Source organism: Macaca nemestrina, chromosome 3, assembly GCF_043159975.1.
Source record: "Macaca nemestrina isolate mMacNem1 chromosome 3, mMacNem.hap1, whole genome shotgun sequence".
In the NCBI taxonomy this organism is placed as follows: domain Eukaryota; kingdom Metazoa; phylum Chordata; class Mammalia; order Primates; family Cercopithecidae; genus Macaca; species Macaca nemestrina.
In genome coordinates this window covers 76,793,493-76,814,204 of record NC_092127.1, presented here as the reverse complement: position 1 = coordinate 76,814,204, position 20,712 = coordinate 76,793,493, and the positions used below count along the sequence as shown (strand labels likewise).

At 40.6% G+C, this 20,712-nt stretch overlaps 1 protein-coding gene across 19 annotated transcripts in view; it reads left to right on the top strand.

The window, feature by feature from the left end:
* Positions 1-20,712, top strand: part of LOC105486234 (alpha kinase 1) — a 138,851-nt gene that overhangs the window by 77,219 nt on the left and 40,920 nt on the right. For 17 of the 19 annotated variants that reach the window (XR_011621079.1, XM_011748988.3, XM_011748986.3 and 14 more), the window contains one exon: positions 726-880. Coding sequence is in view for 16 of the 19 variants with exons in the window: in XM_011748988.3 (XP_011747290.2) it covers positions 726-880 (155 nt within the window). In the remaining 3 variants the exon portion in view is untranslated. Of the gene's footprint in view, positions 1-725; positions 881-20,712 lie in introns of those variants that run through there. The other 2 variants (XM_011748992.3, XM_071093193.1) reach the window with 2 other exon arrangements.

Sequence of the window (20,712 nt, the reverse complement as noted above, 5' to 3'; positions counted from 1 at the left end):
AACCAGGACTATAAATAACCTCTAGTCAATTCAAGTCTGTTTCGGGTGCCAAACTTAAGAAAAATTTCCAGTTGCCAAAGCTGCTTGGGTTTCCGAAGTTTGTATCAGAGATTATGGACCGCTGTAAGTAGATTTGGTGCCCATTAAGATATTTAATATATCTACTAATGTGAAACAGGGCCATTTCACAATTAATTTATACCCTTTCAAATCTCATTTGTGTTTTTCGTAGTTATTGTCTGTATTTAAATGTATCCATATCGAAGGGATGAGAAAGTGAAGTCTTAGAGAAGCAAAAAGAGGTTGTACAAATTAACACTGCATCACCCACCTGCCACAAGCCCAAAATGCCATTCCATTTCAGTCCCTTTCTCATTTTACAGGGAAAATAATATTTCCTTCATTCCTTTCTCTGACTCTTCATGCAGAGATAGTCACTAAAGTGCTTTACTTCCTGCTAAAAACCTTTCTTAATGCCTGACTACCCCAATTTACCTGTAGGGCAAAGTAGGCCAGGGCCACCCCTGACAGATAGCTCCCCACTGTTGTTCTTTGAGTCTGAACCAACAGCTTAGACCAGCCAGCAAGAGGCAGGGAAAAGGTTTCTCTCTCTCTCTCTTTTTTTTTTTTTTTTTTTTGCCACTGAGGTGCTTCATCATAACATCGGTAGCTCAACAGCCTTTTCTTTGACTGCAATTTCCTTACCTGAACTCTGACCTTTTCAGCTTCACTCCCCGGCGAGTTAAGGACCCTGATCCAGGAGGCAAAGGAAATGAAGTGGCCCTTCGTGCCTGAGAAGTGGCAGTACAAACAAGCCGTGGGCCCAGAGGACAAAACAAACCTGAAGGATGTGATTGGCGCCAGGTTGCAGCAGTTACTGGTAGGAAGAGCCACACCACCTGTTCCTCTGATATCCCCAAGTGAGGCATTTAGACTCTAAGTGGTCTAATAGATTAAATTTCTTTGAAGCACAAGACAGCCCCCTACCCTTATGGTCAGCTCTGCCAGATTGACTAATGTGGGGGAAATAGCTGTTTGAAAAGCATTGCTTGCCCATAAGATCTTGTGTTGAAAAGCCAAATCCAGTAAAAGTGAAGAGTGGTCAGTGGGTCTAACATGAACCCTGTCATCTTGAAATATTTACATATCCTTGGTGGGCCAAAGAAGCAGATTTGATTTTGCCATTCCTCACAGCATTTTAATTTTGAAATACTACTTTCTAAAAGTTGGGTAGCTTAAGAAAATAAATGCGCCCTTGTTTCATCAGTGCGACTTGCTGTCTAAGCTATTGAAGTCTGGCATATTCCTTCCCTGAGCCCCACCTAGGGTCCTGTTGACTTTCTTATACCCTCAAGGTTAAGGCTGTTCAGGAAGTATCAAGTCAAAGTCATTGACATGCTTATTTTTGAACTCATTTATTGGAAATTAATTGAACTGGTACCTCTATGCCAGATAGGAGAGAGCCTGAGGAGTAGCACAGGAACTCAGATTGCAGCTCGGTATTCAGGCTGTGGTTCTGGGGATGACACAGGGAGAACCATTTTCCTCTTTGATAGCATTGCTTTTTACCCACATTCTCTCAGATGATTGTCAAGGAAGAAAGTTTGCTAGTTTATATTTTCTCAAATAAAAAATATATTTGTCTGGAGATCAGGCATTAGAAGCATGACAATATCCTAAAATTTTTACTTTATCAGTTTACATAAGATTGTATTTTTGAGTCATCCCAAAATAAATATATAGACATTGTCTTTGCCCGTTCAAGCAAAAATCTAAGAAAGATCCCCTGATTTGTAGACACACTAGACACACAAGAGCATCTTTAGAGACTTAATAGAAACAGTAAAACCCCACCTCTCTCATCCTCCGAAAAAACAAACAAAACAGGTTAAGCAGACTGGGAATTGCAAGCAAAGGAAAGTCAATACTTAAGGAGAACACAATAGTGAGCCAAGGGTTTTAAATAAATGTGGTCAGTATTAGTGGAAAAGTAGAATAAAATAATAACTATAACTTAACTATCATTATAGAGTTTACAAAGTGTTTGCATATGCATCGTCTCATTTGATTCTCGATAGCCTGAGAGTGATTCAGATGCTCTTTGACTTATGATGGAGTTGCCCCCAATAAATCCATCATAAGTTGGAAATATAATAAGTCAAACATATTATACATTAAACATGCATTTATTAAGCCTAACCTACTAAACATCATAGCTTAGCTTAGCCTACCTTAAGCAAGCTCAGAACACTTACATTACTGCACAGTTGGGAAAAATCGTCTAATATAAAGCCTATTTTATAATAAGGTATTGAATATTTTGTGTAATTTAGTGAATACTGTGCTGTAAGTGAAAAACAGAATGGTTGTGTTCTACTAAATGTATATTGCTTTCACACCATCGTAAAGTAACAAAATCACAAGTTGAACCATTGTAAGTTGGGGATCTCCTGTATTACCATTATCATCCCTCTTTTACGAACAAGGAAATTAAGGTGCAGAGAGATTAATTTGCCCAGGGGAACAGACCAGTAAGTGGTGAAATTGTGACTTACAGCCTTCTCCTTCATCCAGCTCCAATTCTCCATCAGGAAGCACCAAGTGAAGAGCTTGAAAACATAGGTAGAAGCCATGAGGTTTGCTTATTGTATCTGAAGTAAGCTGTAGGCCGTCCAGTAACACTTTCTGCATTGATGATGGAAATGTTCTACAACTGTGCTGTTCAATATGGTAGCCACTTGCCACAGATGACTCTCAAGCACTTAAATTTGTGGTGAACGGGACCAAAGAACTGAATTTTTATTTTAGCTATTTTTTATTCATTTCTATGTAAATAGTCACGTGTGGTCAGGGCTGCCATTTTATTGGACACTGCAGCTCTAAAGCAGTGGCTATGAATGTGAGACCTCCCGACAATGGATTAGCATCACCTGAAAACTGGTCAGAAATTCAAATTCTTGGGCTCAAATCAAAAACCCTTACTGAATCAAACACCCTGGGAGTGAGAGTCCAGCAATCAGCATTAGACAAGCCCTCCAGATGATTCTGATGCTAAAGTTTGAGAGCCACTGCTGGCAGGGAAGAGTAGAGTGGCGAGCAAGGGGGAAAGGCAGAGAGTGTGAACGAGGATATAGTGGAGAGGGGCAAGGTAAGGAGTAAGGAGAATCCAGTGAGAAGGCTGTAGGAGACCACCCCAATAAAAAAATCTCTTTTTCATCAATTCTGGGAACTGTTGTTCAGACTCCCTCCTGCAAAAGCTGATGGTCACTTTACTTGCTTGGAGATCGCTTGTGGAATTAGCTTAGTGGCATGAAAGAACTTTACAAACCTTCCAAGGAAGGCGAGAGCAAAATGGCCTCGCAAGAGGGAGTGACTCCTGCTTTGACCTTTGGGCTTAGCAGGTTTCTCTGACTTTTGAACATAGGCTGAGTGCTGGAGATGTGGCACATCACTATAACTGGGGTTTTACTCCCCTCATTCCATCCTGCAATCACCAGATCCCTGAGCCCTGCCTTCAAAGCTGGTAGTGATATTAGCTTATAAACTGAAAATGATGTTTTTAAACATCATTTAAAAACGTCAGTCCCGCTGCATTGGGGGTTTAATGTGAGTTGGGAGAGAAGCTGCTCATAGTTGGTAGACTGTTTTAAGAGCCCACTTACGATACCTCCCACTATGCCTCTCTACACTACACAAATTTCACCACTGGAGAAATAGAAGCATAGAGAATTTAAGAAGTGTGAGCCCAGCTCACAAGGTCACTCAGTGGCAGCTCTAAGGGGCACTGTCTATTAGGCCTTCTTTAGTCTCTGTATTTAATCTGACAGCTTTTTGAACTCTGAGCATCATTTTCTTTAGCTTGCCCAGCAAGCTATAAATTAAACAACCACACCTCCTAATGACTTTTAGGATGTTCTCCTATTGTGCCAGACCCCAAGTGCACAATTGCTAAACCACTCTGTTTTGTAAATACGGAGAACCATAGCACCCTGTGAGTCAGGTGCTTCTAAAATCTATTTTTAATATCTTGGATTATTAAAAATAGTTTGAATAAATTCCATGATTTGTTTTTGTTTCACCATATCCCAATTAGGTCAATTTCAATATTAGAGTTTATCAGAGCTGGCTGGTCATATTTTAATAACTGATTAATTGTGAAATTCCATTCTCACATAAAAAATAGTTAAAGATTACTGAGTTTGTCTTTTCATGTTTTCTCTCTTATTATAGTTTATCCATGAATATAAACTTTCTGTGATTTTTTTTACCTTGAAATGAATCCTTCCCATAAAATGCTTCCCCCCTGTTTTTCAAATTAGCATTGTACTCAGAGAATAAACACTGTGTCTTTAATTCCACAATTAACAGATCGAAGTTGAGCACAGAATGCTTAAGAAAAAGGCCAGTCACAAACAACTGTTTTCCACAGTTCATGAGTTGGTAAAATGAAGAGTCATTTATAGTGTTATTCTCTTGGGCTGAATTTAACCAAGAAAAATGATACATGTTTTGTGTTTTGCTTTCTGGTCTCCACTGTGTTCCCATTTCCTCCCTCCCCACTGCTCTCCTCCCCTCCTCCCTGACTCTCCAATCCCTTTTCCTTTGGTGTGTGGCCACAGACAGAAATTTATGGCAGGGGCCAACCTCCTTTACACTCCACACAAAGCTTGCTGACTTGAGAGAGTTTGTCCGCGCTCTCCAGAAAAAACACCTGCAGTAGGCTCCCCGAGAAACCTGAAGAGATGGGAGATTAATGTGGCTATAATAGCTGGGCAGTGTTTTGGTATTATGCCCTCTCCCTAGGTAGATGGGTCTTTTCCGAGATGATACCAATTATTTATTGCTGAAACATCTGTTGATAACTGCAGCTGCCCTTGTAAAACAAAGCATATCACGGGGTCACAGGCTACGGGGACCTAAAATCCTACCTCATGCTAGTTTTGGTCTATTCAGCAACACCCTCAAGTCCGTGGGTTACCATCATCTTTAATGTCTCATCGTGCCATAGAAAATACTTTGTAAACACCGAGCTGCCCTGCCCTATAGTCTTTGAAGTATTATTTCATCTTCATCGGTAATTTATATTCCAGGGCCATTGTACTGTGGGAAAGAGAGGGGGAACCTTTTTTGTTTTCCATTTAATTGTATATCGCCTGACACTTTGACCTGTATTATTAGTATTAGTCAGAAAAAGGATTTTCTCCCTCTCTTATTTAAAAATAAAATTTCAAGGGAAAGTAAGCACTCCTTCAGCTCTTTTCACTCAAAACAATGTTTACACTCTGAGAGGGAAAGATGAAAAGCATGAGCAACTTTTTTCAAGTGTCGGAGAAGGGCATTTCAGTCTGTGAAAGAGAACAGTAAGGCCCTTATAAATATCATTCAGCAAAACCTTTGATGGATTTTTCAAAAAGTATTGAAGGCATTTAGCATTAGCTTCTGTTTAGCTCAGCTTTGGGCCATGGCGGTGGAGTGCTAGCTAGGAAAACCCATAGAATCCTAACTTGCTGCTGAGGTGCCGGGGAAGGACTCAACGTGGATGACACCTTGGGAATTTTTCTTTCTGTAGTTTTCACTCTTCTAAACAACAACAAAAAATGTCTGGTGAATTAAAAGAAACTATGAAAGTAAAGCTTTCAAAACGTAGAATAAAGGGTGTGTTTGGATTTGCAAGTGGGAACAGATTGGGCTGCAAGGCCAAGAGCTGTGTGATAGCCCTGAGTTTGGACATTCCCTGCACAGGTTTGGGGGTCCTGATGGTGAAGGAAGACTGGCCTATTTCTGGGGAGGGAGGGGCCTGCTGTCAGTCAGCCCTGGATTTACTGTGGTGCCCACTCATGGAGATACGAGATGATTTTTGTAGGTTGGCACTAAAAGCACAGTCTGAGGACATAAAGCAGGCTTAGAAGGAGGATATCGTTTTTCCCATGTTCTTTTCAACTCTACAACCATGAAAAATGGGTAATCTGATAGCCCTGATGTTGTAAATATTTTTGGAAAGTATCTGTGGTGCCTTAGAGACATTTGAAGAGACACCATAATAGTAATAATAATGATAATAATAATAAATGTTTAGTTGTTTCCTTATGCTATTTTGTGGAAAACCCCTGTGGATGAATAAAGTTCGATCAGTTTAGTCCCAAGAATTTTTTTAACTTTTATTTTAAGTTCAGGGCTACACGTGCAGGTTTGTTACATAGGTAAACTTGTGTCACAGGGGTTTGTTGTACAGAGTATTTTATCACCCAGGTACTAAGCCTAGTACCCATTAGTTATTTTTCCTGATCCTCTCTCTCCTCCCATCATCCACCTTCCGACAGACCCCAGTGTGTGTTGTTCCCTTCTACGTGTCCATGAGTTCTCGTCATTTAGCTCCCACTTAGAGTGAGAACACTTGATATTTGGTTTTCTGTTCCTGTGTTACTTTGCTAAGGATAATGGCCTCCAGCTCCAACTGTGTTCCTGCAAAAGACATGCTCTCATTCTTTTTTATGGCTGCATGGTCAGAATATTTTTTCTAATATGCCTTTTCATATTATCTTGGTGCCTTTGACTTGTTGATATTTTTATTTCTGAACTACTTAAGATGTTAGAGGGGTGAGATTTAAAACATAAATAAACATGAATAAATATAAGAGTTGGTCATTGCAAGATTGCAGAAAACGCTTTAAAAACGCCTAGTGTGACTAACTTGTGAGCTCAGGGGATGGAGGAGAAACTTTAGCAAAAGAAACCAAAGTATGAATTTATTAAGAAATTAAATATCAAGTTAAAGAAAGTTATGGAAGTAATAAAATTCCCTCCATGAATAAGCTCTTGGTTAAAAGATTTCCTTAAAATTAATTTTAAAACATTTATTCCAGGTGCCGGTTTTTATATTAGTAATAGAGGATTCAAAAGCAGTAACAGGTGCTGTTTGGATTATGATTCTTTCAGCATTTTTCATCTTACTTGCTTTGGGGCTTTCATAGCAGAAACCCTTTTCATCAGGATGCAAAAAGAAAAAAGAAAAACACACCACAAAGTGAAGAAAAACTCTGCATTCATTCATTCCACAAACTTTAGTGGGTGTCAGCATGTGCCAGACATTTGATAGAACACTGAGAGAAGTGCAGAAGAAAGAGAAGACCCAGTTCATGTCCTGGAAAACTACAAGAACGAAGAGAAAGGGCAACCCTTGTCAAAGTCCGGCTTATTGGAATGGTTCTTCCCATGTATTGACCTCCTAATATGCGGCAGTTGCTCAATCTATGTTCTTTCAGCTATGTCGACAACCCTTAAAGAAAAGTGTTATAATTCCCTTTTCACAGTTAAGAAAATTAATGCTCGGAGAAGTGGTTTTTCAAAGTCACAATTTGAACTCCCCATCTCTCTATGGACAGCTCTGTTCTTTCCATTTAGGGGCACATGAGGAGGGCCATGCAGGCTTTTTTTTTTGTTTTTTTTTTTAAGACAGAGTCTCACTCTCTTGCCCAGGCTGGAGTGCAGTGGCGCGATCTCGGCTCACTGCAGCCTCCACCTCCTGGATTCAGGCAGTTCTCCTGCCTCAGTCTCCTGAGTAGCTGGGACTACATGCACGCACCACCATGCCCGACCATTTTTTGTATTTTTAGTAGAGACAAGGTTTCACCATGTTGGCCAAGATGGTCTCGATCTCCTGACCTCATGATCCGCCCACCTCAGCCTCCCAAAGTGCTGGGATTACAGGCGTGAGTCACCACGCCCAGCCTGTGCTGGCTTTTAAGATGTTGAGATACCAGTGGTTGGTCACAGCCGTGGCCAGGGGCCTGATTGCTCCTACTCTTGCCCTGACTAATTCAGGAACCTCTGGATCTTGCCATGATCTGAAAATGAAAGTTTGTCTCGGAAAGAACCTTGCTCCAGCCAAATGTCTGGTGTCTCTGAGGCTGCAACAATTGTATTTTGTTTAGGTCCCCTAGATAAGATAGCAGATCAGAAGAATGGAGTATGAGGAAGGGAGCTGAGCTACTTGTCAAAGACAGAAGAGCATGTGGTGACCTGTTGGACAGACAGGGTGAGTGGGCACTAAGTATAAGATTTCAGTCTCGCAACACGCAGGGCAGTGATGCCTTTGCCTGAGACAGCACGGGAGGGGAAGCTGGCATGTGCTTCTTGGATGTCTTAGAGACATCTGAAACTCATGGTCCTTCTCTTCCCTGCTTTCAAATAAGGTCCCCTTTCAGGGTCCAGTAGCATAAGCTGGGAACTTCAAGGTCGTTCTTGTCACCTTCCTCTCCCTTGACTGACATATCCACTCCATCACCAGGCTTAGTAGGTCTTATTTTCTAAATCACTCCTCAATTCCCCTCCACCCCATCACTACTCCTGTTGCAGCTGCAGCTATATCTCACCTGGGCTCCTGCCATTGCTTCCTGAAAAGCCTCCCACATCCATCCCCCTTCACTCCTCCACATCTCTTCTCCATGCACAGAGGTGTTTGTGTAAACTACACCTGTCACCCCAATATGCCTAGGAATGCAAAACTCTGAAATGAAGCCCACAGGCCCAGCCAGGCACAGTCCTTCCCTCGGCTGCCCCTGCTGCACCATCTCCATCTCATGGCCTCCTTTCAGTCCATACTCTTACCGGGATTCTTCCATGCACATAGCTGCTCTCCATTCCCAAGACATTCTTCCCTCCCTCCTTTGCCTGATTAATTTCTGTTTATCTCTCCCTTCTCAGCTCATGTCTCAGTTCTTCAGGGAAGCCTGCCCTGATCTCTGGGACTAAATCAAAATTCCCCAATTCCCTTGGCTATGAGGTACCACCTTTTCAAAGTTGCAGTTTACATTTGTTTGTGGGGTTTCTTTTATTCCTGTCTCTCTCTTCTGCTAGCTACAAGCTCCATGAGGACCAGGCCTTACCTGTGTTCACCATTATATCCCTGACACTTAAAATGCACACCTTCAATGAATGTAAGTATGTAAGCCTGTGCCTCTATAGAACAGAAGGCAAAATAAACCCCAGTCCACAGGAAAAAGCAGAATTTGTTCAATGGAATATTTCAACAAAAATGTTTCTAAAAGGAAAAGAATAGGCTCTAGTATCTACTAAGCTATTTTATTCTTAAACATAACTAGAGAAAAAAGATTGGGAAAAACATATCACTCTTCCCACTTCATCAGTTTGTGGTACATAGTACAGTCAAGAGCCCACTCAGTTATTCCATTTGGATGTCCTAGATATCTCAAGTTCAATAGGTCCAAAACTGGACTCATCATCTCTCAACTTCTCCCTCCACCAACCAAACTTTATCCACCCCCAGTGATCACCATATCGGTAAATGGCACTATAAACCCCCAGTTCCCCAAATAAAGACCTTGGCTTTATCTTCCCCCCAACCCTCATATCTCATTTGTTACCAAATCCTAATAATTTTCCTCTGAGATGTCTCTCAAATACGTCTTCCTTTCCCTAATCCTACTGTAACTATTCTGGTTCAGAGCATATCATCTCTTTCTTGGAATATTATTATTATTAGGTTAGTGAAAATGTAATTGTGGTTCTTGCAATTAAAAGTAATTTCATTTATTTGAGAGAGGGTATGTCTCTGTTGCCCAGGCTGCAGCGCAGTGCAGTGGTACAATTTTGGCTCACTGCAACCTCTGTTTCCCAGGCTCAAGCCAACCTCCCACTTCAGCCTCCCAAGTAGCTGGGACTACAAGTGCATGTCACCATGCCTGGCTAATTTTTTTTATTTTTTTGTAGAGATGGGTTTCCCAGAACCATGTTTCCCGGGCTGGTCTCAAACTCCTGAGCTCAAGTGATCCACCTGCCTAGGCCTCCCAAAGTACTGGGATTGCAGGCGTGAACCGCTATACCTGGCCCTCTTTCCTAAATTATATCCAACTCCTCTCCCTAACTCTAGTCACATTCCCTGTATCTGTAAGAACAGGAAGGTCATGCTGCAGACAGATTTAAAAACAAACAAAGAAACAAACACTCAGGGGCTGAAAGCAAAGAAGGTTTATTCTGTCCTCTTGCTACATGTCCATCTGAGGTCAGTGGGAGGCTCTGCTTTATGTCAGTCTCCTCAGGAGCCCAGATTGATAAGACACCTAACATCTAGGATATGGCTGGTTGCCATTGCAGGGGGAAGCAGAAATAAGGAATTGCACACTGGGTTTTAAATGCAATTAATCCAACAGATGTGACCATTGGTCAAGAGAAGCCATGTGGTCACACTTCTTTTTAAGAAGTCAGAGAAATACAATCCCACCATGTGCCCAGAAGGAGAAGACCCAGAAATATATTGGCAGAGAGTCTGCCATGGCCTGCTAGCTTCTCTCCACAATGCAACCGAAGCATCTTTCCAAAATAGCAGGCTGGCATTCCTTCATACTTAAATTTGGTGCAGGGGGTGGGGGGGTAGGGTGGGGGGAGTTGGGAAAAATCTCAACTAATTAAAAGAAAATAAAACAAAAACAAGACAACCATATAGATCTTACAGAAGTACCTAATACTAATCCTCAACAAGAAAATCTTCTAAATAAATTTGGGTGAACATTTTCATCAAGGTGGTGAGAATACTAGTTACTTTTGTTCTTTATACTTCTTTGATTCTTTACAACAAACATTGCTTACCATTATAATAAAGGAAGGGAAGAGAGAGAGAGAAAGAAGAAGGATTGTTAAACAGTTGTCCTTAAATCTAGACAAGGTCAAATGCTCAAAAACTTCTCACCACTTTTCTAAGAGCAAGTACAAATACTGAAGTGCACACATCTTAACAATGGGGAGGCTAAAGTCATTAATTAAGTGACTTAAGTACTATATCTTTTCACTGAGTAAAGTAAGAATTCAAAATGCAATGTTATTCTTTCCAAACCTTTTCTCTTCCCATTTGGTGGCCTGCTATAAGCTGAGTATCATTATCCTTCTGTTATATTTTTTAGATCATTTTACCCTGGTGTACATACACACATACTGTGTATCTAATTGGTATTGAGTACAAGTTATTTCTCCATCAAATGGTGGAACATCAAAGCTGGAGAGAAATTCAGAGGTCCTCTATTTCAAGCCCATTGTTGGGTAGGTGGGGAAACTGAAATCTAGAGAGAATGAGAAGAGGCTCACCAAGTCACACAGCCAGTTCGTGGAAATGATGGGATCACCAGAGCCGGGTTTCCTACTCCTAAATGTGGTGTTTTCTCCCTGAATCTACATGACTGCCTGGCTAGGCAGGCTGTCGTAGGGCTGGGGCAGCCTTGTCCTTGTTGTACTTCTTTTCTCTCTGCTGCCCCATAGCCTGCCCCTCTGCCTCTTTCTGTTCCTGTGATTTGACTATTTTATTCTGAGCAGGATTAATTAAAACCGAAATTGTATAATTTTCAATAATCAACATTTAAAACTTGAATTTCTTTTGCTGAACATTATAGTTCTTGTTTTGAAAAGAAGCCAGATAAAAGGTTTAGATGCTTCAAAAATATTTTTTATTTAATAAGTGAAAATTAGTTGCCAAGAGAATGGAGCTTTGGAGGAAAATATTAGCCCCAAGGCCTATGTATTTTCAGACTTTAAGGTAGAGTCTGATTAAAATCACCAAGGATTTAAACCCTGCTCTAAAACTCTGCCAAAAACTGCCCTTTTAATATAGTACTTTCAAGTTTCAATGGAAGATAAATTAAAATGGTGACTTGTCCTTAAAATTCTACCAAGAAACTTTGGTTGCCACAGAATCAGGCATGCAAGTTATCCCTTTGATGAGGCTAAATCTATGGCATGAATTTCATGTCTCCCTATAATGAGGCCTGAAGGCTGAGCCAAGTCCTGGAGTAGTTGATTTGACTAAGACAAGTGGGCTGAGCAACCCAGCTCAAAATGCTAGCAGAAAATGAACAGGTTCAAGTGTTGGGCAGACAAAAGAAAGTGATGACCTTCAGAAAATAAATCCTAGGGATGTGTTCATTCTTTCTGGCAGCAAAGAAGAAAAACATCACCTCCCAAATCTTGTATGTTAAGTAAATGAGGAGCTGAAATAATATTATCTCCATATATCTGACAGTGTTTATACGAGGCTGAACCATATGAAAGTATCACCTTTGCATGCAACAAACGTCAAACACCAGCAATTTCATACTTTTCAATGTGATATATTCTTCACAGCATACAATCTTGATGACAGCCCTGCGAAGCGAAATTTATTATACTTATCTTACAGATAAGATGATTGGCTCAGAGAGCTTGAGAGATATTTCCAAGCCATGTCACCAAGTATACTTCAGCAGGGATATGCCCTGGATTTCCTTCTCCCACCCTTTCATCATGTGTAATCACCTGCCTGCTTCATGAAACAAGATTATCTCACTCACAAGGGCAAAACCCAAGCCTTTTTAAGCTCAACAAATTCATAGATTTTGAATCAGTACTTTCTTTTATTAGACATATTCGTACAGCACAAAAGAAGTTTACTATTATCCCATGAATCTATTCATTTGAATCAATTGTCTTTAAAACATTTTTATTGCTCATCTCATCAGTAAAAACTTTTACATAAGCACCACATTATACATTTATTTATTTAATGATATGCATGTACTGTGCCTTACTATGTATATAGATTTCAGTAGAATAGAAATTTAAGAAGAATGAGACAAAGATTAAATGAATACTTTAAAATAAATTTTAAAGTGCAATATTGGCATGAGAACTTTTTTGTTCATGTTAAGATTGTAACATACGGTGTTTAGTTTTAAAAATCTTGAATTAGTCCTCTGCGTTGAAGATGTAGCTTGTACAGTTTACTTTAATACTTGGTTTTAATGACTGTCACAGTTAAAAATTTATGTGTCAAAGATGTGTAGATCCAAATAGAAATGGTCAGCTATGATTACAAATTCACATCACTCGCATTTCAATCCATCTACCAATTATGAGACATCATTTGTTGAAATGCAGCTAGCAAATTTCTGCATTCCCCAATGTCAATTGCATGTTTCTGCAAGTTAATCAGAGGATACTTTTTTTAACAAAGGATGCCAAAAATCCATTCAAACTCTTCATTTGGAACATTTTTTTAAAAGGGTTAAAATTTTCTTAGTTGTCATGTTTCCTTAGGAAAGAAAGAAAAAAAATTCCCATTCGTGTGTTTTAAAATATATGATATTTTTAGTACCTAAATCACAATGAAGAAAATACTTCCAGCCCTCATTATTTGAAAGATATTTTTCAGAATACCTGTTGCACAGCGTACTGTTGTCAGCCACTTGTCATCACAGAACAGGCTGATAGAAAAGCCTTTCATAAAAGAAAATTGTCTAAGCTCCATATTTGGCCATTCTCTAAGGAACTTTGCCTGGAGGTTTTTGTAGTATTTCCCCCTCTCATTATGAATTATTCCAAAGTATCTATGATTTCTGATACTAGAAACTATACACCTACTTACCAACTATATAAACTGCAGTACAGTTTGTACAGTGAAACCGTCCAACAAGAGAGTTCCAGTCATCAGCTCCTCCAGGATGAAGCACGATCATGTGCCATCTGTGCTGAGTAACTATCGCACATAACAGAGGAAGGTGCTTATGTCAATTCACTTTTTAAAATGTTAGTGAAGCTTAATTTCTTTCTCACTGATAAATTTAAATGGAAAGTTTTAGAATTTTCTTTGTATTTTGAGATCTCAGAAACTTATTTCACAATCTCACCCTCAATCCACTGTCAAAACAATACGTTATTATTTATTGAGCATCTACTAAGTGCTAGGCACCTTACATGTACTCCTCTGTAATCTTCTCAGTCATTATGTGGTGCTGTTATTTTTATTTATTTTTTCTTTTTTTGGAGACAGAGTCTCACTCTGTTGTCCAGGTCGGAGTGCAGTGGCATGATCTCATGATCACTGCAACCTCCATCTCCTGTGTTCAAGCAATTCTTGTACCTCAGCCTCCCAAGTAGCTGGAACCACATGCATGTGCCACCACATCCCGCTATTTTTTTGTGTTTTAAGAGAGGTAGGTCATCACCATGTTGCCCAGGCTGGTCTCGAACTCCTCAGCTCAGACAATCCTCCTTCCTTGGCTTCTCAAATTGCTAGGATTATAGGCGTAAGCCACAGTGCCAGGCCCTGTGGCATTGTTATCTTTACTTTATAGATGTAAATGTTAACGTCTAAAGGTTAAGTAACACGCAAAATCACGTAGTGCCTCGGTACAGCTGAAACCCGTTTTCTTTGCCTTTTCCCACAGCATCTCCCTCTAGTAATAGATTTCACTAGCTTCTTCGTAAAAGTAGTCTCAATACTGGCTTGTTTTCCACATATGTGGGTAATCGGTCACATTTTGAAAATATTCTCAGCTCAATTCTGGAGCTTTTTATGTATATTCTGTATGTGAAGACCACAGGCGAAATATATTCCTTTCATGGCTGTTGAAAACCTCCTATTACACTAGGCATGAATTATTAGGTTGGTGCAAAAGTAATTGCAGTTTTTGCTATTGCTTTTAAATGGCAAAAAACTGCAGTTACTTTTGCACCAACCAATATTTCCATGGGCACTGTATGTGAAATTCAGACCTCTGTGTCTTCTGGAGTCACTGTCAAGTAGAGCTTTAAAAGGGCTTAGAGGCCGACCCCTAACCTGTCTCAGTAGCTCTCCTATTATATTGCTTTGATCACAGAATTATAACAACTTCCCTTCACTCTTTGTCTAAGGCCATACTTTTGCCTAATATGCTTAAAATGCACATAATTTATATCTGTTTATGACTTAAATGACTTATGCTAGAGATTCCAAATACTGGTCAACAGGATGAATGAATTAGAATTATGTGGGACATGTATGCATTAGCTGGGGTGGAGTGGGGAGCAGCTTCTTAAAATATATATATTCCTAGGACTTACTACTCAAGATTCTGATTTAGTGGATCTTTATTTAGATCCACGAATCTGTATTGATAAAGCACCACCGTTGATGAGATTGAGCACAGTCAGATGGTATATATATAATTTAATATTGGAGAGTAATAAAGTCTATGATGACAAAGCAGAGTCAAGAGATAGTGAGTGACTATAGATACTCTAATATGATTGTAGAGGAATGGTGAGGGAAGGCTTTTTTGAATAGGTGACTTGAGCCCAGATCTGAATGAGGGAGCCATGCGGATAGCTGAGGGCACAGCATTGCAGAGGGAAGGAGCAACATATACAAAGACTTGTTGGAGGATGAGCAAAGAGGCTGGAGAATGGTGAGAAGTGATGAAAATAAGAGTAAATAGGTCAATGAAGTATTAAGAGGCAATATCATATAGGATCTTATTGGCCGTGATAACAGATTTAAATTTAAAATTTTTTTTTAAGAGACAGCCTCTTGCTCTGTTGCCCAGGCTAGAGCACAGTGGTGTGATCATAGCTCACTGTAACCTCAAATTTCTGTGTTCAAGTGATCCTCCCACCTCAGCCTCCAGAATAGCTGGGACTACAGGCAAGCACCACCAAGCCTGGCTAATTTTAAAAATATATATTTTTGTAAAGACAGGGTCTCCCTATGTTGCCCAGGCTGCTCTCAAGCTCCTGGGCTCAAGTGATCCTCCTGCCTTGGCTTCCCAAAGTGCTGGAATTATAGGCCTGAGCTATGGTGTCTGGCCTAAATTTTATTTTAAATGTGATGGGAAGCCATGTTAAAGTCAAGAGCAGGGAACTGACATGATTAAGCTTACATTTTAGGGGATCACTCTGCTGTGTAAGGGAGAAACACCAGAGGCAAGAGCAGGGACCCTATCCAAGCAAGACTGTAACAGTGGCTTTGACTGAAGTGGGTGCCCTGGAGGAGATGACAAATGGTCAGATCTTACACGTATTTTAGAGGTAGAGCCAACATGATTTACTAATGGATTGGGTGTAGAGGACAAGGGAAAAAAAAGAGTCACAAATGTGGAGTCAAAACTCCAAGGTTTTGTCCTAAGCAAATGAGTGAATGAGACATCACTACAGAGACAGAGAACACTGAAGAAGCAGCAAGAATGGAGGAAAAATAGAGTTCTGTTTTAAACATGATGAGTTTGAGATCCTGACATCCAACTTGGGCTGTGGGCGGCAGTTCCATATACGAGTCTGCATTCGAGCAAAGAGAAACAGGATGGTATTTAAACATGGGATTCATCATCAGAGTTGCTATTTGAGGCCATAGAACAGGCTGAGTGCAGCTGAAGGAGAGAAGCAGTCTCAGAACTGATCGTTAGGGCCTTCCTTGTTCAGAAGCTGGGAAAGAAGCTTGATTCAGCAAATCAGAGCAAGGAAGGGAACCAGGAGAATGTGCAATGCCAGAAGCCACCTGAATTTTTTTCTTTTTTAAGGAGGGATTGATTTGCTCAGCTAAATCTTCTAGGAGTTTGAATAACATGAGAATAAATAAATGGTCACTGGATTTGTTAGCAACCTTGAAAAGAATAGGTACAATGAAGTGTTAGGGATGAAAATTATAGATTTAAGAAAGAGTGGCAGGTAAGGACGTGAGGACAGTGAGTTTAGACAACTCTTTTGGGATTGGCTGGAAAGGGCAGCAGAGAAATGGGATAGGAGCTGGAGACAGATGTATGACTGAGAAAGGATTGTTTTTCTCTCTCTTTTTTAATTTTTACTTTAAGTTCTGGAATATATGTACAGTACGTGCAGTTTTGTTACACAGGTAAACATGTGCCATGGTGATTTGCTGCACCTATCAACCCATCATTTAGGTTTTAAGCGTCACATGCATCAGGTATTTGTCCTAATGCTGTCCCTCCCCTTGTCCTCTACCCACCGACAGGCCCCGGTGTGTGATGTTCCCCTCCCTGCATTTATGTGTTCTCATTGTTCAGCTCCCACTTATGAGTGAGAACATGCAGTGTTTGGTTTTCTGTTTCTGTGTTAGTTTGCTGAGAATGATGGCTTCTAGCTTCATCCACGTCCCTGCAAAGGACATGGACTCATTCTTTTTTGTGGTTGCATAGTATTCCATGGTGTAGATGTACTACATTTTCTTTATCCAGTCTATCATTGATGGGTATTTGGGTTGGTTCCAAGTCTTTGCTATTGTGAATAGTGCTGCAATAAACATATGTGTGCAGGTGTCTTTATAGTAGAATGATTTATAATCCTTTGGGTATATACCCAGTAATGGGATTGCTGGGTCAAATGATATTTTTGGTTCTAGATGAAAGGATTGTTCTTAAGGTAGATGCTATTACAACATGTTTGGATGCTGATGAGAATGATCTGGAAGGAAATTAACGATGCAGAAGAGAAGGGAGATATAATGTGAAGAAGGAGTAGAATTGAACCTATAAGTAAGGTATTGGTATCACACTTACCTGTAAGAGGGTAGATGGAACACATAGGTTCCAACTCAAGAGGGTTGGCAAATTTAGGTAAAAGAATAAGGACCGTCTCTTCTCATTGACTATCTTTTCTCAGTGAAATAACAATCAAGGTTAACAGCTGAGACTCAGATTAGAGGAATTTGGGTTGGGAAGAGAGAAGGAGGTAGAAATGTAGTTCCAATTGCCAGGCAGTAATGGGGGCCATCTTCAGGTTACAATCATAAATTTAAAGTATCATGGTTGTGTTTTTTTTTTCAGCCATTTTCACTTGCTTAGGTAGAAGCTCAGGTTAGGCAAAGAATTTTATATAATTTTGGAATTTGGGGTGCCAATAAATAACATTGATCTTACCCTCCTGCATTCAGAACCAGCTGAAAGGTAGATACAAAAGAGTAACTTTTATGACTATAAAACAGATAGGAGAATGTAGTTTTCAAAATTCAGGTGTGGGCTGGAAAATTCTTCACTCCAGATACATCCTGCTCCTGGCAGGCCCCTTCCTTCATGCAAAACAGGCCAGAATGTACCCTCTCCCCTGGCAGGAGGATGTGAAAAGAGGAGAGAGGAAGGTCTGAGCCAGGTATGTCACCCCCATCAGATAATTTGTTTCATCCACAGAAGGGAGGTGAGAGTGAGGACTGGGGAAAGAGCCTGGAAGATCAGCCTCACTCAGCCAGAGTGCTCAACTCTGGCTGCTCATTGGAATCACCTGGGATTGTTAAACGAAACCAATTCCCAGGCGCACTCCAGAGATTCTGATTTAACTGGTCTGGGCTGCCATCTGGGCATCTGGACTTTTAAAAGTCCTACCAGGTGACTCTAATGTGAGTCCAAGGTTTTTCTCTAACAATAAGCGTGGATGACATTTTTCAGAAAAATATAACAGAGGCAGAAAAAGGGAGAGGAGACAAGAATGCTTTTTAAAAGTTATTACATTTACACACTATCGAATTTAAAGAGGCAAGTGAGGGCATGAGATGACTGATGGAATAGTACAAAACAGTAGGGTCAGTGAATTGTATGGGTGTCCCAGAAAGGTTGCAGAATTGTTGGATTTGTGCTATAGAAGAAGGAAGCTGAAAGAACATGAGATAAAGACCAGAGAACGCAATGCTTAAATTGAGATTCTTAAATGCTGCCAAAATCGTACATTCTAAGGTATGGCCAACCATGAGAGTAGGTGACTAAGGTGGGGTGTAGCAGAAGATAGCTGGAGAGAAGAAGGTCATGGGCAAGAGACACCAGTGCGCTGGAGGAATCATCAATGTGGATGCTGAAATCACAAAGAATGATAACTGGACTCATGCTAGCCATAGCAACCTGGGCACCAGAAGAGAGGTAAGGTGTGCAGTTCCCTAGCTCCCAGCCATGAGGTTCACAGGGATCCTGGTGAGATGGTTGCCTATTTTGATACTGGTTTCTTTTCCCTTTAACAGATGGCCAACTCCATATACAGTAGATCTGAGAAAGGGCGAGATGATCCAAAATATTATCTTTAGATATTAAGATAGAGAAAAAGCTTACAACTATTTTTCAGAAGGGTTTGAATCTGCATTTTCTATTGGTAAAAGTGAAAGAAAGGCCAGTGAAATGTTTACAGGCCCTGGGCATAAACCTTAAGAAAGGTCAGTTTTTTCTTCTCACCTCCTTGTCACATTTAGTGGGTGGACAAATATGGAGCATGCCATGTTTGGTCATCCATTGACTTGCGTCCACCAGTTTGATCTGTACCACTTGCACTCTGCTTTTACTATTGATGGATAACTATGCAGACGTCAATCACTTTTCATGTGTTCATTTTGCTAAAATTCCTCATCTCAGGACTTCCCCACCTCCCATCTTTCCCTACCTTTTGCCAATCTCCCAATTTGTTATGCAGCAATAATTTCCCCTTACACTGCTCCTGCCAATTGCAGTGCCAGATGGCTTCAGTTCTGAGCCCCCTCACCCAGCCCCTCCTTGAGAACAGCTGCCATTGTCACTGCTGTGAACACATCACAGCTGTGAACCCATAGCTGGGACCTAAACTTGATGCTCAGCATCGGGAGGGGCTGGCACTAATGCAAGGAACCATGAAAGCAGCACATACTTTTCCTTGCTGCTGTTCAGCAAGAGCCCTTAGAAAAGGCTCTTTAGCATTTTTTCAATCATCTGTGTATCAAAATCTCATTGTAGAGTTTAATTTCTTTACCACCTGACTCAGCTTCCTGGCCATGAAGTTCCCTTTGAGCCTTAAACGCAATTAGAACCCTGTTATTTCCCATCCTGAAAACAGATGTGAAAAAACAACTGTGTGTGTGTCTACGCGTGTGTCTGTGTACATGCATTTGTGAGCCTCTCTCTTCAGAAATCCAGCACATTGTCTCATCCACATCCACGTATTTTTATTTAAACATGATCACATAACAGGAAAAGTACAATTTGGTTGCTGTTTGGACAATCTTCCCCTAAGTCAGCCTCCGAGGAAAAATAAAGGATTAGAATCCCTGTTTGTTTTTGATCTGGAGCCATACTATGTTCATCCCAACACTAAAACTCTGTTACTGTGACACTACCTAAAAAGATCATATTTTTGAGTCCTCTGTGATGGCAGGTCAGTCGTGGGCCTAAAAACCCAAACAAAAAGAATCCTGAATCAAATTCCATGTAGACCAATATGCATTTCAAAGGCATTGCCCATGTAGTCAGTGGGTTAGGGTTTTTGTGTTGTTTTCTTTTTCTTTCTTTTTTAGGGGGTGGGGGAGGGAGAGGGGCTCTCTTTCATGTTAATCTAATTGTGCATAACCCAGGCACATTTTACCACGTAGGGAAACTCTTTAGCGTCCCTTCCCTACCACACACTTTGGCCCTCTTTCATTTTTCTCCTTCTGATGTCAGAGTGCCCCCCGCCCCCTCCCCGGCATACATTTTGGGAAGATTCCCAGGATGATGATGTATTCTGCTTTGCTGCTGAGGAATTTACTATCCCCTTACTTGGCAGCAAATGAAAGTGGGTATTAATTTCTCAGAGTGCTGGTAGAAACACGACAGAGGGGCTGCAAGAATGATACCCTCCTAAATCTGTATGTAGTGCACAGCATGCTGCCGTTTCAAAAGGGAAAGAGAAAAGAAAATGAAAAGAAAAGATTCTCCTGAGTTGACTTCTCTGCATTTTGCATCGTTAGGTCTTGGAGAGAGATGCGAGAGGTTTGGGCCCTGAACGGAGTTAAATTATGCAGCTTCGGGGATGCCAGGTCCTCCAGAATAGGATGCTTCGTTTAGATTTTCCACAATGCTATTGAAGTGCTTATTTTCCTCCTGAAGAGACACAAACAGATGCAAACTTCTGTAAACACTTTAGAAATGAATTCAGTGAGTTTGGCCTCTCAGCAGTGCTCAATAGCTGACAGAAAAA